We start from the raw sequence: 16,400 nt of genomic DNA, 5'->3' as shown, positions 1-16,400 counted from the left end.
AATTTTGTAAACTATTAAATACATAGTTGTTTCTTTTAATATTTTTTCTGTATATAACTGACCGCATTTTAGTATGATAATAACAGATTTGTTATCTTTACATATCACCTAGCATTCGTAACATTTAGTAGTGTTAAAAGAACTGCTGTTTTTATAACATATCGATTGAACAAAGTATTTCATCATCATCAGCCCATATATTATGTTCCCATTGCTGGGACACGGGTGTGACTTAACGGAAGGGAAGGGAGGGATGACAAAGTATTTATTATTATAAAATTGTGGATAATACTAATGTACAAGATGAGAGCAGTTATTAGCGAATCAATTTCGAAGCTCCCATAGTGATATTTAATAATTTAGTATCCAATCTAGACGTTCATTACGCTGGCCACTTAAACCGCAGTTAGGTTTCCCCGGAGACTGAAATGGTGCCTAGGTTCATCCAAAGTACCTAGATATTTTTGGTTTTACTGCGGTCTAGCTTGGGAATATTTTGTTCGGTTTATGGTTGACCTGAATTTTGTGGTATTTTACATGTTGGATATTTTAAATCTACGACTATTTAATTTTATACAGGAGTCATTTTGTAAGATTAATTTATTTAATTGTTATGTTATGTCTTTTAATGCTTTATTTAATAGTTTCAATACGTTCATTACAAACATACATCAATCCATACTTTCATTCATGTATGAAACCGCGTGCTATTTTTTTAACAATAATGCATAGTTCTTAATTAAAACTCTCATATCAATGTAAAATTTTGACCTGAAATTGTCCTGTAACTATTAAAATGTAACATGAACAAATAAAATTCAGTAAATATGCAATTAATTATATTTTCCACTAAAGAAAAGTTTTCATTACATTCTTACATCCCTTTTTCCGTCTCTTAACATCAGATAAAAATATGTTTCATAATTAAAAGAAAAATACATAATAAAATACATTTTATTCTGCTCTTTTTGCTTCCCGTATTTCTAACAATGCAACCTTTTATCTGGAGATAATTATACGGCTTCGAACTAAAACTGTATACAGTATAAAAAGTCTGCGGTTTCTATACATTGCTGCTGTTCTTTTTATCTCGAAATTACGTGAACACAATATTTAGAGCGAGATGATTATCTATATCCTCATTCAAAGCATTTAACTTTTAAATTCTAACTATGTCTTCTAACTTTTAAGTTATGCTACGAAGTCCCAAAATGGTAATAAATATTGGTACTCTTTCAATTATGGCCGCTGAATACTCTTTGATTACTGATTGATATTAACAAGATTGTGTCAGACTCAGAAATCAAATTAAATCGCTAATAAATAACCCTTTTAACAATCAATTAATATTGGAAAGTTAATAAGACAAGAGGGGACGTCAGCGGGCCTCGGGCCATGCGACTACCTGGTTCTTGGCAATCGAGTGAAGACAATTAGGTCGCTCGAGCCTGCCTCTGTTGATTTCTGCAAGCCTAGTACATTGTTTGCTGAATCGTTCCTTGCTTTGTTAATGAATGTACCTTTTTATTGCTTTGTTGATTAATTATTTTTGAAATAATGATCAGCTAGATCCGAAGGAAATATACCAATAAAAAGTAATTTATTCTTGCTGTTCTGAAAAATGACACAACTCGTTATACCTCAATAAAACAATACAAACGCAAAGCGTAATTTTTTTAAATACGAATAACGAATTTAAATTACAATTCAATTAGCATAACACATTCATTTTCCAGTACCAAAATAAAAATGGGACGTAATATCACTTCATCTTCATACCAATCTTACATTTCGCATTATGTTTTCATCATTTATCACAACGGAGCGTATTTTTTTGTAACAACCAGCGCTATCGGTCCCAGGCTACACGTTTGCGAACAAAATAAATTAAATTCTCATTGAATGGAGAGCCGTCAAACGCAAACGTTAGGCCGGAGCGGAACACTCATTATTTCCACTTATTTCTTCGTTTCCCCTCTTTGCACTTTCTTGTACGTACCTACGTTTTGTAATTCTATTGTTTTTTTTTCTGTTTATAAGTAATATGTTTGTCGTTGTTATTCTAGTTGGTATTTTGTTATTAGTTTTGCTGTGATAAAGTTAATAGCTAGATCTTAATTAAATTAAATTGGAATGAAGTTGGAAATTAGCGTCATAGATTGTATTCGTTGATTATAAATTTATAAAATAGGTACATACGTGGCCAAATATCCATATTTCAACCCTAAACCTCAAATTTAATCAGTCGAACCACTCCGCCAACTTATTATTCAAAATCCAATAAGGTCTTAATGAAACCACACCAACAAATAAGTAAGTAGTGCTAGCGAAATCTGCACCACGAAGCACTAAAACTAGTTTCCAGCGAAGTTCAATGCGCTTAAATTAGTGTAGCACTGTCTCCACTTCCTGTATAAATCGAACCTGGGCCCCAAGCACTCGGTGTTAATAATTCATGAGCCACAGTACCACTTCTGAGCCTATTGAAGCTCCTTATAAGAAGTGACATGATAGATTTAAGTCCTGCTTAGTTGCAAGATCGATCTGCATAAGATTATTGCATTGCTGAAGTTGGCTTTAAAGAAATTCTGTTTGTGTTTTGGAAAATTACTTAGTAGCTTGATGGAAATTTAAGGTAGATACATAGTTTGAAGCTTTTTAAACTGTAAACATTGATGATGTATAGAAAAAGTATTCTGCAGTCGATAACAATAACTATAAAACTTTGGTTACTCTTTAATGTCTTGGCCAATGGCCACTATATTTATTTGTGACATTGTCGTTATGGAACCAATCAATAGGTAGTTAATGATCAAATTGTATAAACTCCTACTCCACCCTGTCATTAGCTACAAGCTATAATAATCGACTATCCCACTTATATAAACTCATGTCTTCTGCTCTGCATAATTAAAGAGGGAGGAGGACAAGACTCCCCCCTTCTCACATTAGGGGGGGAAGAATTCGTATCACGCCAAATGACTACATTTATTTTAAGTGCTATGCATTTAGAAGATTTACCGCTCTCGTATCTTTGGTATGCAAAATGAGTTTTTTAAACGTAGTTTTTGTTGTTTAATGTGCAAGGAGATTACTCGATTTGTTTGAGACGACTTATCATCATCTCATGACAATTGTATAATTGAACTTTTATAAGGTAACGTTATTTTCTCGTTGAAGAAAAGCTTACAATTTTGATTTCCAAAGTTCGGTAGTTTTACTGTTTATGTAGATGATGTGATCACACTTAATTGTTTCGACTCAAAAGTGCTCTGAAAGCTACCTTAGGGGCATAAAACAATATTTGAATGTTTATGTATGTTGTTGCAGATCTAGAGGGAGGTCGGGCGTGGTGCCGGCGGCGGCCGCAAGCCCGGCACCATGGCTACCGTGGAAGGGCGGCCGGCGCAGTATGGCGTCACCCTTCGGCAGCTGCGCGAGCTCATGGAGACGCGCGGCGCGGAGGGGCTCGCCAAGATCAACGCGCTCGGCGGGCCGCAGGAGGTGTGCAAGAAGCTTTACACATCGCCCACAGATGGTAAGTTCTCCCCATGCAGCCTATGTAGGTGCAGTCCGTGTGTGATGACTTGACTAGGTGGTATGAGGTAAAGGAGTACTAGAAGAAAAGGATATGCTTACGTAGTTGGTCAGAACTAGAGTTTTTTGGTATAGCTTAAATGTTGTGATTTGAAATTAAGATATGTACAAGATGATTCAGATAGAAGCCCATAAAAGTAGCATGTTATCGCGCACGGGTTGCACATTCAAACATTATGAACTCTATTGTATGTATTAGGTTCCACAAATTCATGGTGACCTCACATTCGCCAAAACCTACTCAAGGTCTATTCAATTAATTTGCCGAAAATCTCGAGTGTAATAAAATAAATAAGATACAGCGGTGGGTTTGTTACTCGGGCAGTAATGTCGATGTCAGACGGCGCTCACGAAACATCTTCACGGAGGATCGAAGCTCAATAGGCGACTCAAATTGGCACTCTGTCAGGAGATATTACAGCTTTCATTGACTAGAAATACTTTGACACATAAAAGTAACGCTGAATTAGACTGATTTATATGTGGCTGTAGATATGTATAGAGTTGCTAGGAAATAGGAGCATTTGATTGTCACAAAAAAGTGGCTGTATAGGATGCTAAGCTAAAACTTTACTAAAACATATATGAAATATCGTATGCCAAACTTACCAGAAAGAAGTATATGTATGTGGTATCGTATAGCATATTGTCATAAACTCGTATAATTATTCTAAACTCAGAAGCACTTATTAGGAAACTTTAAACTTGAAGTTATTTAAGTAGACTGAACGGGAATGCGTAATTAGCTCTCATCAAAGTTGGCGAATGTTTGATTTCGCGTAAGCATATTTGTATATACCTTTTGGCGTTCGCAAGAAAATCAATAAGAAGTAGGTCCTAATGTTTTATTATGTACTAGAGGTCCGCCCCGGCTTCGCCCGTGGTACATATTTCGCAATAAAAGGTAGCCTATGTCCTTTCTCGGGTATCAAAATATCTCCATACCAAATTTCATGCAAATTGGTTCAGTAGCTTAGGCGTGATTGAGTAACAGACAGACAGACAGAGTTACTTTCGCATTTATAATATTAGTATGGATTTTGATGTGAGATATTTGCTAAGGAGCTGATGCGTCACTGAATATTAAACACGTGAAGTGTAAAAGTATGAGCGTTAATCATGCTAGGAATACTACACCCAGTAATATTTTAAATATACAGATCGATGATCTGGTAATAACATATTTTAGTTAGTTTCATGTATTCTAGATACAATGCGAGTATAACCTACATTGACCTATTCACTTACATATAATACAAACAGAATCTACCTGAATAAAAGCCTACCTACTTAAATAAATCCTTAAGCGCGTCACACACGGTGAAGATACTATAATATTTTATCTTAAAATACTGTTATATTTTATATTACAGTATCTTAACGCATCCGGTATCAGCGTTCGGACCATCATTTTTTTTTGTCATTGCGTACTAAGACTCCTGTAGAACCGCCATCCTGTTACAAATGACCCACAAAATTTCGCGTCATTTGTACTGTAATATAAAATATAACAGTATCTTAAGATAAAATATTATAGTATCTTCACCGTGTGTGACGCGCTTTAATGTTATATCACCTAAATAAATATAAATGTACCTAATTGTAAAGTTCTCGTAATGCTCCCCTATTAGCGATGGCCAGCCATTGTCACAATATTAAAGACGACTCGCAAAAGTTGTACCATTTCCACTGGCTGCTATATTCTCGTTTTAATTCTTGTTTTTACTAAATTGGAGCAAACTCTCCGCGGCTATGGAAACATTTCGTTCCCAAAACAATTAGATTTTAAAACTGCTCGAAACTTGAGTTTCACCACTTCGTGTTATCTGTGTGCATAAAATAGTGCTTTTAAAATTCTAGTATGTTGGTACTGCGAAGCTAGCGATAAAGTATGGAAATGAAAATAATTTGTCTCTTTTATATAGCTGTGAATTTTTCGTTTCTATCATTTGAAAGTGCACTTTTTTGAAGGAAATGCTCAAAATAAAACTATATTCATTTCAGGTATCGTTGAAAGTTTTCCTGTGATTTGTTAACTGCGATGATGCTTTTTTTCTTTTCAAGGCAAACGTACTGAATCATTTGTATAAAATTTTGATGTGCGAGACCTAAAAGTATCCTTGAAGTCTTTTCATTCGAGTAGAATTCGAGCAAAGCCGCGACCTGAAACTAAAGCTATAGAAGCGTGAGAATTAGTATAGTACACTAGAGGGAAAGTCCCTCTCTGCGGCCGCCTGGCCTCCGCAGAGCAAATGAGAACGTCGCTATTGATCGTGTTTCACCAATGAGCTGCTGATATCCTATGGTTAGATAAAAATAGAATTGTTACTTTATGTTGTTGATTCGGAAAAATAAAGGAAAATATTGTTGAATAATATTTTTATTTGGTAGTAATTTTCAACCTCGTTTCGTCTATTTTAAGCAATCAACGTTGTAATTATAAGCGCCATTTATAAATATTCATGAATTTTAATTATAATATGAAGTATGAACGATAAAATTATAAGTATTAGTCAGTTACTTGATCTGAGTTCATATTTTGATCGAATACAATCGACACTACCTAGCTCATTTATATTAATTACTCTAACAACATAATGTGACAATTTTTTCAAATGATTGAATTTCAAAGTATATTTCACAGGAATTTACAATACAGGAACGGTATTAGTTTCCCTACAACATTTTCTAGTATAGATCTCGTATAGATAGCAATAACAATTATTGGAAATACAGACAGATTGACATTATCGCGTCGCTGTCACGGCGAACACGTCGTGCGATAATCCTATACGGGTTGTTTGTGACGTGAACTACCCTTGAGTACGGCCAGCAACGATGACGCTAATTATTTTTGATTGCATTTATTTTTTTGTTTGTTTGTTTTAATGACATTTGTGTAATAAATAGTTGATTTATAAACTAAAGTAGTTTAAAAAAAAACATCTGAATTTAACATACCTATGTCATTTCTGTGGATTTATAACTACCTACATTAAATTGTTAAAGAAAATTTTAAAAATCTGAACTTAACATCCAAATAAATTTATTTAAGAAGTACCTACTATTTTATTACCTGTGAAACGAAGAAATTGTTAGATACTAAAAGCGTTGTGTTTAAATTATAGCAATCGATAGTCTATTCCTGTACGAATTTATAAATAGGCCGTCTAAAATTACTTAATCCATATACATTCAAAGTGAATTATCAAAACGGATGGTTCAGATATCACTTTGATGTGCATAGATGGATGAACATTTAACAAAAATATGGTTGAATTTGATAGCTCGGTTTTCGGCTCGCGTGAAAATTTGATCGGCCGTTATTGTATCGATCTTACGGGTTCATTGAACTGCATTTGGTGGAAATCGCGTTGAAAGGGAAGTGTGTGGAATTTTATTATTTTACCACCTACAGATATAATAATGTGCCGAAGATCGCGAATGATGTATGTCTTCTTGGGAATTGATTTATCTATTTTACATATAAATACAGTAGGTAGGTAGGTACTAGATACTTAAGATTAAACTTATTGCAGAATTATGATCAAAATAATGACTTATACGAGTTTAAAAACTTAAATTCCCAATAAGTAGGAGAACTCCACTATTCGAAAGTGCGGTATTCGAATCCAGTAATAAAATTATTATTATCTCAAATAATAAAAATGTTAAGTATCGACTATCAATAACTCTACACATTAAAGGTGCGTGTACACTGGGGGAAATCAATAATTTATTTAATTTTCTCGTCGCACTAAATACATGTCGTAAAGCGCGTCGCGTTTGTAACTACCGCAGGGTTTAACGACAGTAATGAAAATCGCTACTAAAACCGTAATAATGTTTCATTACTATTATTGTACTAGAATCAAACAGATTATCTACTTTTAACATAATCGATAAGAAAAATATACCTTATATTTTCTCGTATGAAATGTAACGAATTTCAACGATTCGACTTCTGCTCGTTTCAATCCTGTATTGTCTTCCATTCAATCTTTGAAATTGAATATAAAAGATATCGCACCTAGAATTGTAGGTAAAATCGAATCCTAGGTGATATTCCAAAGTATTTTTATCAGTGAGAGATAAGTTTTTCTTAGGCAATAGGACAATACTCCTAAAACAAAATGAAAGTTCACATAAATATAGAACAATTTTTATATAGCAACGAGTCTGTGGATATTTGCGTGGTCACTAATTGCTTTTTGATGAGACGCGCAAAGACATATCTCTGACAGTAACGTTTGGTGTTTTAATAAAACTTCCTATTTTCGTGCATAATTAACGATCGCCTCGGATTGTCCGCTCCGAGCTTGATGGAATCTGATCCAATGAATTTTGAAGAACGGTGGCGATAACTTCGTCCGTTTCGCTTTATTAATCGATGTATTGGAGACCGGTATTCATGTGGGAATTGTGATCGGATACTTTGTGTTGTCAAGTTTATTCTGGAATGAATTTTGGAAGTAAAAGTTGCATACAGATGATATGACAAGCTTTAAATAAATAATAAATAAATAAATAAAATCTTTATTTGAATTCATACATTAAGTTACAATAGATTGGGGTTCAGGCCCCCTTACTAGGTATAACCTGTATTAAGGGGACATGTTCCTTCCCTAGGATTGATCCCTTGCATGAATTAAAAAAAGAGAGAAAAATAAAGCTTACATGCAAAGTTTACGTAATTAAGTAACATTAAAATAATAATGAATTTCTGAATTCACACAAAATTATTTCATTTGACAGAACAAATTAAAGCAAATGATGAAGTACTTTCTAGACTATTTCAAAGTCAGGTCACTCAGGTACAATATGTACACGGTGGAAATATTCCGTATGTAGTAAGTATGTTCTCACCTTATTTCCCCGTATCGTAGCGATCATGTTCGATCAAACTTCGCGTGTAATGTAGGTCAAGTTTGCAGCTCAGCCGTGGCGCGGACGGTTTGACTGATTAGACTAGAGTAGATAATTTTTGAAACAAAAAAAAATCGCAGTCGGATGAAACCCATTAGAAAAGGAGGGGAATATGATAAAAATGTAAGGAAAAATAAATTACGGTCAATCCGAGTTCGGGAAGCGGGAGGGGGGAGCTTTTAAGAGAAAAAAATGGTTTCTCTCGATTTCCGACAAAACTACAAGTCCTATAGAAAAAAGTTCAATGGCAAAGTTGTAGGTAATTAAAAGTTCTACAACTTTTGTATTCACAATTTTTTCACATAACCTAAAAATTTAGATGAAAAATTCAAAAAACCAAGTTTTTGGTCTTTTATTTCCATCTACTTCAAAATTTATTTTTTTTCTACGAAATTTGGTGGAAACTTACTTTATTATGTCCCAAATACACTGTAATTTATTTGATTGAAAATATTTATTTTTTCGCCTTATTTTGAATTAATACCAAAAAAACAACCTAATTTTCAATCGAAAAGTCACCCGTCAAAATATCAGCTTTTTTCAAAAACTTGGGGTGCCTTTTATTCATTGAAATCTCTACTTTCATATGGTGTAAAAAAAATAAACACTACCATAGTAAATGTTCTCAGGAAATGCATACAAACAGTCTGAAAGTTAGCTTTTACTAAATCAGGCACACTTCTCGAACTACCTGAAATGTTTTTATCGACATCATTTTGCTTTTGAATATGCTGTAAAATATTAAACTTAGAACAGATAATTATTTTTCTTTTGAAATATTACCGAAAAGCCGATACAAGAGAAGATATAGTGTTCAAGAATTGTGCCTGATTTAGTAAAAGCTAATTTTCAGACTGTTTGTATGCATTTCCTGAGAACATTTACTATGGTGGTGTTTATTTTTTTTACACCATATGAAAGTAGAGATTTCAATGAATAAAAGGCACCCCAAGTTTTTGAAAAAAGCTGATATTTTGACGGGTGACTTTTCGATTGAAAATTAGGTTGTTTTTTTGGTATTAATTCAAAATAAGGCGAAAAAATAAATATTTTCAATCAAATAAATTACAGTGTATTTGGGACATAATAAAGTAAGTTTCCACCAAATTTCGTAGAAAAAAAATAAATTTTGAAGTAGATAGAAATAAAAGACCAAAAACTTGGTTTTTTGAATTTTTCACCTAAATTTTTAGGTTATGTGAAAAAATTGTGAATACAAAAGTTGTAGAACTTTTAATTACCTACAACTTTGCCATTGAACTTTTTTCTATAGGACTTGTAGTTTTGTCGGAAATCGAGAGAAACCATTTTTTTCTCTTAAAAGCTCCCCCCTCCCGCTTCCCGAACTCGGATTGACCGTAATTTATTTTTCCTTACATTTTTATCATATTCCCCTCCTTTTCTAATGGGTTTCATCCGACTGCGATTTTTTTTATCTTTTCATTATTTTCAAAGGCTTCTACCCCAGTCTAGATGCCATTTCTGACATTTAGTTAATTCAGCCAGAAGATATTGAATAGTAAATCAATATTTCCCGATTACTCGAATGGAATAAAAGGAAAATAACTGACCTATTACTCACTGCCCACATTGTAATGAAAGTAATAAAACATAGTTCTAAGGAAAATATGCAAAATGTCGCCGCATAATCATAAAGTGTACATAGTTATAAATAATCTGGCCCGTAAAATGCAAATCTTGTTGATACAAGTGACTACACCGTAGACAAAGGCATGATGTCACAATATTATAATTAGCGCACCTTTTTCGACTATGCATTTCAAGGGAAAATGTATTTTTCGCGGCGAGCAATTTTTTATCTTATCCGTCGGATTATAGAGCCGCTGTTTGCGCGGCTCGTTTGCGAATGATAGATGAGCTCTGTCAACGGCTGGCTGTAAAACGTTTCCAACGAAAAATGATCTTTACAGAATGTCTTTATCTAAAGCATTATGTGCATATTATTCCGCGAGAGCCCATTCATCTGAATTAAGCTCGGCTGCATTTTTGACATGGCACGATGCCAATTTTGCCATTAAAGTTGTATGATTTGGATCTACTGTTAATTTATTATTTTCAAGCCTAAATGGTTACGTTTCGAGATTATAGAATCGATGTACTTTACTATATTTTATAGATTTGACGTGATGTATTGGATGTTCTGAGATAGTTAGATATACTATGACGTTGGGTACACGTTTAATTTTACTAAGGACAAGGTGATGCTAACAAATGAATTTAGAAATACCATATAGATGACTGTTTTGTATTGAGCAGTCATACATTTTAATATAGCCTTCCTTATTTGTACATATGTACAGAATTAATAAACCTAGATGGTGTGTCACGTTTCGTATTATTCAGGCCTTGTGCCACAATTGAAATAAGGAATACTCGGCGTGAATGAAATTTAATCTGACTATTTAATTCAAGAGATTATTGTACGCTGCGCTATGCAATTTGCTCATATTCATATTAATATAAATTCTCGCATATTTCAGCTCTCAGCTACGTTTAGATATGGAGAAATTTAATTAAATATTATTGACCTCCTTTTAACATGACATTCAATTAATAAATGTGGTTTGAATAAGATATGAGTCTAACTTAAAAATGTTAATGGCTATTCACAGATTTATGATTGCACATCCGAAGTAAAAACAGAAAGTAATATATGAAGTTATATAAAGATTGAAAGTAAAACAGGAATGTTGAAAGAATAGTGACACAAGAATGCACTCGTAATTCAACAAATAAAAGGAACTATCAAACAGAACTGCTCAATGCTAATCAATTAGAACTAGACATAAATCTGACATCATTAGAAGGTAAAACAACTTTATCCCTGATACAAGGTGGCGTGTGGCGAAACGTGAACATCTTGACAGAACCGGAATGGATGGAGCAGTCAAATCGCATTAACCGGTGATCGATGCAAGCGTGCTATTCTAAGCTTTATTACCTGTAATGTCGATATTTTCCTCGTGCAGAACCGTTACGAGGACTAAATAGGTCCTTCGAGCCAAAAGATTAGTGTACCTTGTATCCTGAGTCCTGACCTACCTTTTTGCTTTTAAAGTATCCTACTGGATATCACGTTGACACAATATGTACCTACATGTGACGAACATGAAATAGTAATAAGTCCGCTTTGCCAATCTCGCAGCTAGATTATCGATTATTATTTGAAAGCTTTTAGGCTAGAGTAGTGACACTATGACAGCTAATTTAATACTGATCGTAAATGGAGTTTAAAAATTGAGTGTGTCTAAAAGTCCTTTTTAGTTCATTTTTACAAACAATTCGTTTGTTTACGCAGTACTGTCATAATTTCATAGCTCATATTAAAATCCATTTTGAATTCCTCGTTTACTTCAGTTTTGAATTGTTTCATATCTGGACAAAGTACTGGGATTGGAGATTTAATAGTTTTTGATCGACCTACATATTATTAATTTGTAGTCCATGTATTGTTTCCTAAATTGGTTTACGTTACTATGTGCAAGAGAGGTGCACAAGATAATCCTATAACAGTATACGGCTTCCATATTTCAGCGGTATACGTGTAATAATCTTGATTTTCAATACCGTGTGTTTCTTTTGAGTATTATAGTTAATCATGCGAGTATCAAGGTTGTTCAATTGTTACGTGTATAATTTTATGTTCATGTTTTCTTCAATCACTTTAAACTAAAATTGGTGTCTTCACAATTTTCTTATTATCTATTCGAATTGCATCTAGTTATACTAGATTTAGTTCGTCTTTAACAAACAGCATCATAATGTCTCCTCGTATTTGAGTGAAGGCTGAACATAACATGACACTCGCACACTAACTTCACTCCACTAAACCTCAAGTGAACAAATGGCACTATGTCATGTGTAGCAGCAACTATCTGGTGCCTTCGCTGGTGAGAATGATAATAGATGTGATGTCATCATCCTTGAGAACACAATGACATCAGCAGATGTCGTCGACGAGAATAGGAAATGCAAAAACGCGTACTGCGTCACCGATGAGTCAAGCGATTGTCTCCGGATTACGTCAGTGATTATCAAGTATTAATTAATTAGTGGCAATCCGGCTTTAATTGGACCTCTGGATTGTGAAACGATACTACTTGTAGGGTTAATTTTAGGTATTTCTGTTCTGTCTTTTAATTGTCGAACGCAAGATCCTAGGAAAAGTTAAAAGGGGCAGAATTTAAAAGTAAATTTGAATGAATGTCTGAGAGAATGACCAAAGAAATATTTACAAGACATTGAACGCACTATAAGACGATCGAAATAACAAATGTTTTCCCTAAAGCTGTAACCTTAAATCCTTTATACTTGCGCAGCCCATCGGAGCAAAGATTACGTAACGCAGACAATGCTGAGATGAGAAATTCAATTTCACGCTATGTGCTCTAGTTGAACGCTGATATTCAATGTTTTTCAATTGCATTATCAAGAGATGTCGACTCCACTTCTTCAGTCGTATGTTGCGGATACCACGCTTTGAATATAGTGCTTTTAAATTAACATTAGAGGTAAAAATTGCTGATAGGTTAGGCAGTTTGTACAATTCAGGTCATTATACAATTATTTCACTTCTGAATTGCTATATTCTTATTTGTAATCTCTACTTGCTTGTTAAACATATTCATTATTTGGTTTTCTTATATTTGTCAGATAAGTTGAAAATAAATAAAAAATAACAGCCTCGGCTTTCATATAAGTTAAAACATATCCTCGGATGTGTGCACAGTATCTTATTTAAGGTTTAATGTTATTTGCCATAGGCTAATTAACAGCGTTATCAAATAAGTAACCTGACTACAAGACGAGATGACAAGGCCACAGATAAAACCGCCTTGTTAAGATAAATACTTAAATATAAACGTAACAAATGACACGTTGCTAGAGGCGCCGGCAGTGGCCTCTCCCGCCCTCCCGGTGATGACGTCACCACTCTCCCCCCGACCTACAAATAGAAGTCATTTCCGTCTAACGGCTCCGAGTCAATGCTGTAAGAAAAGTTTTCTTCGCCCTGTCTCTTCTGCGAACATCGGACGGTCGTGATTCTTAATATTTCAAATGCAAACTTAAAATATTTTTTTGTAGAACGAAATTTTACGGGAACTCGAATTTTCAAATTATAATGGTTCCGCTCGCTTATTTGAAGTTCAGAACTTTGGAACTACTAAAATATTTAATGTGACATCAAACATTTAAGACTAAATTATATGTGATAACAAATGCATACACATTACAAGTTTTATTAGTTATTTAAACAAGAAACTATTAAATGGCACGTGGAATATGCAATAAAGCGATAACACTTAAGGAAAGTTATCCAGAATCGAGGAGTTAAAAAGTATTGAAAAATCAAATCGATGAAATGGAAAAAATATTGTTACAAACGTCGAGTGCACTGAAAGGGCGTCGCGTCAGGGCTTTGTGAAAATATTTAAAAAACTGAAACCTTTCCATCTGCACCAGTTGAATACACAAATCCGCTGACGTAAACAAATGGACTTATTCGTTCTGTACATCGTCTACTTGCTTTTTTATTGCATCGCCACCTTTGTGTATTTTTCGAATTGACTTTCAAAGTACCTACTGTTTTCATTCGAGCGGTTAATTGCATGTAGTTTCACATGAAATAAAGTTGCGAACAAATTAATTCTTACAACACTTTAGCGAAGTGAAATTGTATCGTGACATAATGGTTACAAACGAACATTCTGCTTTAGTCGTCGTTTAAAACTTGAACAGTAAATTTCAATTATGTATCTACTTAAAAAATTCCAAAGTTTAATTAAATAAATTATGAAAACAATTTTACTTTTAAATAGCGCTTAGAATACGACCAGTAGGACATGAAACAATATTTGTAAACTGAAAGAGAATTAATTCAATTTAATTAAAGTTACTTTAGTCTTATAAGCTGTAGCCAGAGCTAAATAAAAATTCAAAGGTTTCATAATCCTAAAAATAAATGAAACGATAAAAGTTTACCATCCAGTCCCTGGAATAGTTTTTGAGACGATAAATTAAGCTATCATAATATCATTCGTAGTAATGAAATTTCCCAATTCACATACACACTATAAAACTAATAAAAGTGTGATCGGAAGTGACGTGAAGTACGTACTTACAGTGTACAGTACACCGTGTGCAATAGAAACTAACCAGGTACGTGCGTTATGATTGAACACTCGCAGGTATTTCTGCCGCCTATATTAATATTGAGATTAAAATAAAACTCGACCACCTTTCATACTGACTGGATGCGCTAGATTTTAATTGCCGATTTGAGTTATTACTTTGAATTTCATTATTCGATCGTCAATTCTCGTTCCTATTATGTAAGCATTAATCGGGTCAGATACTTCAATACTTCGGACAACTGCTATCAATTTATTACAAGCTATTATGAAACATTTCACACGTATATTTTAAATTATGATAAGATTCAAAATTTATTTTGGATTAGAGTAGGTACTGATATAGTAACCTAAGTTTCAAATCGATAAATATTAAATCATGATCGAGTACTAACTTTATTATTTTTGATTGTTATCATTCTATCCGTGATCTTTATCTATAAAAGAACTGCTTTATGACAAGGACATTTATATTTAGGGAGGATTTTATAAACGTTTCAATGATAATGAAATTATATCTTCCTCGTTGTATTTCCTCAGTGATAATATTAAAATTATGAAGTGACGTAGTATTGGATAAAGTACCCTTTCGAATTATTTCCGGGTCATTCGAGTGTTCACAAATGCTTACTGGGTTGAAAAGTGTTTCGTCAATTTGTTTTGTGAACTCGTTTCTTAAATTTCATGAACATTTAAATATAATGAACATCAGATTTTTGCTGTTTTCTGTTATCTCGTCTATAATGTACATGGTGCTTACTTATGAATTATCATACCTTCCTACACTATTATAGGTTGTGTGTAAAATGGAACAAAATACACTGTGGAAAATTTGAAAAGCAGTCGATGTGAGAGCACCTCGCCGCAAGCGAAGACGAACGGCCCGCGCGCCCATGTACGTCTTAAACAAATAACCAAAATGTTCTCAACATACGTTACCCGAGCCCGTTATTGAGGTGCTACATCATATTATTTACAGAAGTTACAGGTTAATGCGGTTGCCTCAGTAAACTAAACGCTTCGGCTACACAATCTATTGTTAGGAGTACATAGCTGTCCGATAAATTTTACGCGCCGAATTCCAGATCGGCTACCTGGACATCGTAAATTTCAAATGGCATTGCCTCACTTCGGTCCCACATATCAGTCTAAGATAGAGTAACGGAGGAATGCAGTGATGACAAACTGATTGATTTATTTCGTCAATTTTGGCAGTCACCTGCCATATTCGCGTAAGTTACATAATGTCATGATGTCACTCCAAGGTAGGAGCCCCGAGCGGCCTTGCGTCATTGTTTTCGCTGGAATACAAATTGCGAACGATAACAATTATTAATTCCGCCCTCGTCAATATCGCAGCGAGTTTTTCTACAAAATTGCAACGAGCCCAGGGGCACGCGTTAATATGTACGATTTTAACTTTAAAGATCATTAGTCACATGATTTCTGATGTTCCCAGACACATAGAACCGAATTCCGAGACATGTTTTGCGACGAGCAGAAATAGCTCACAGCGGGTACTATGTGATCTCCCTGCGTGACGCCCGCCCAGAGCTTCCGTCCCGCTCGAGCTCGCGCGCCGGCGATATGCCTTTCCTGTTCTTGCGCACTCAGTTCATTGTTTCAAAGCGTAGCTCTGTTGGCCGGCGGACTGAAATAGGTCGGGAGCGTCCGAAACACGGCGCTCGCGTTATCGAAAGCTATCGCGAGGTCACTGCCGGAAAA

At 34.4% G+C, this 16,400-nt stretch overlaps 1 protein-coding gene across 8 annotated transcripts in view; it reads left to right on the top strand.

Annotated features, from left to right (window-relative positions):
- Positions 1-16,400, top strand: part of PMCA (plasma membrane calcium-transporting ATPase 3) — a 131,040-nt gene that overhangs the window by 74,918 nt on the left and 39,722 nt on the right. For all 8 annotated transcript variants that reach the window (XM_089710333.1, XM_089710332.1, XM_089710335.1 and 5 more), the window contains one exon: positions 3,331-3,538. In XM_089710333.1, coding sequence (XP_089566459.1) covers positions 3,382-3,538 — 157 coding nt within the window. In that variant the 5' untranslated portion in view covers positions 3,331-3,381. The remainder of the gene's footprint in view (positions 1-3,330; positions 3,539-16,400) is intronic.

This window comes from Colias philodice, chromosome 24 (genome assembly GCF_061535455.1).
Source record: "Colias philodice isolate Cphi_HAF_F1 chromosome 24, ilColPhil1 Martin Lab GWU primary, whole genome shotgun sequence".
In the NCBI taxonomy this organism is placed as follows: domain Eukaryota; kingdom Metazoa; phylum Arthropoda; class Insecta; order Lepidoptera; family Pieridae; genus Colias; species Colias philodice.
Note: the sequence above shows the minus strand (reverse complement) of the source record. Positions and strands in the feature narration are given on the sequence as shown.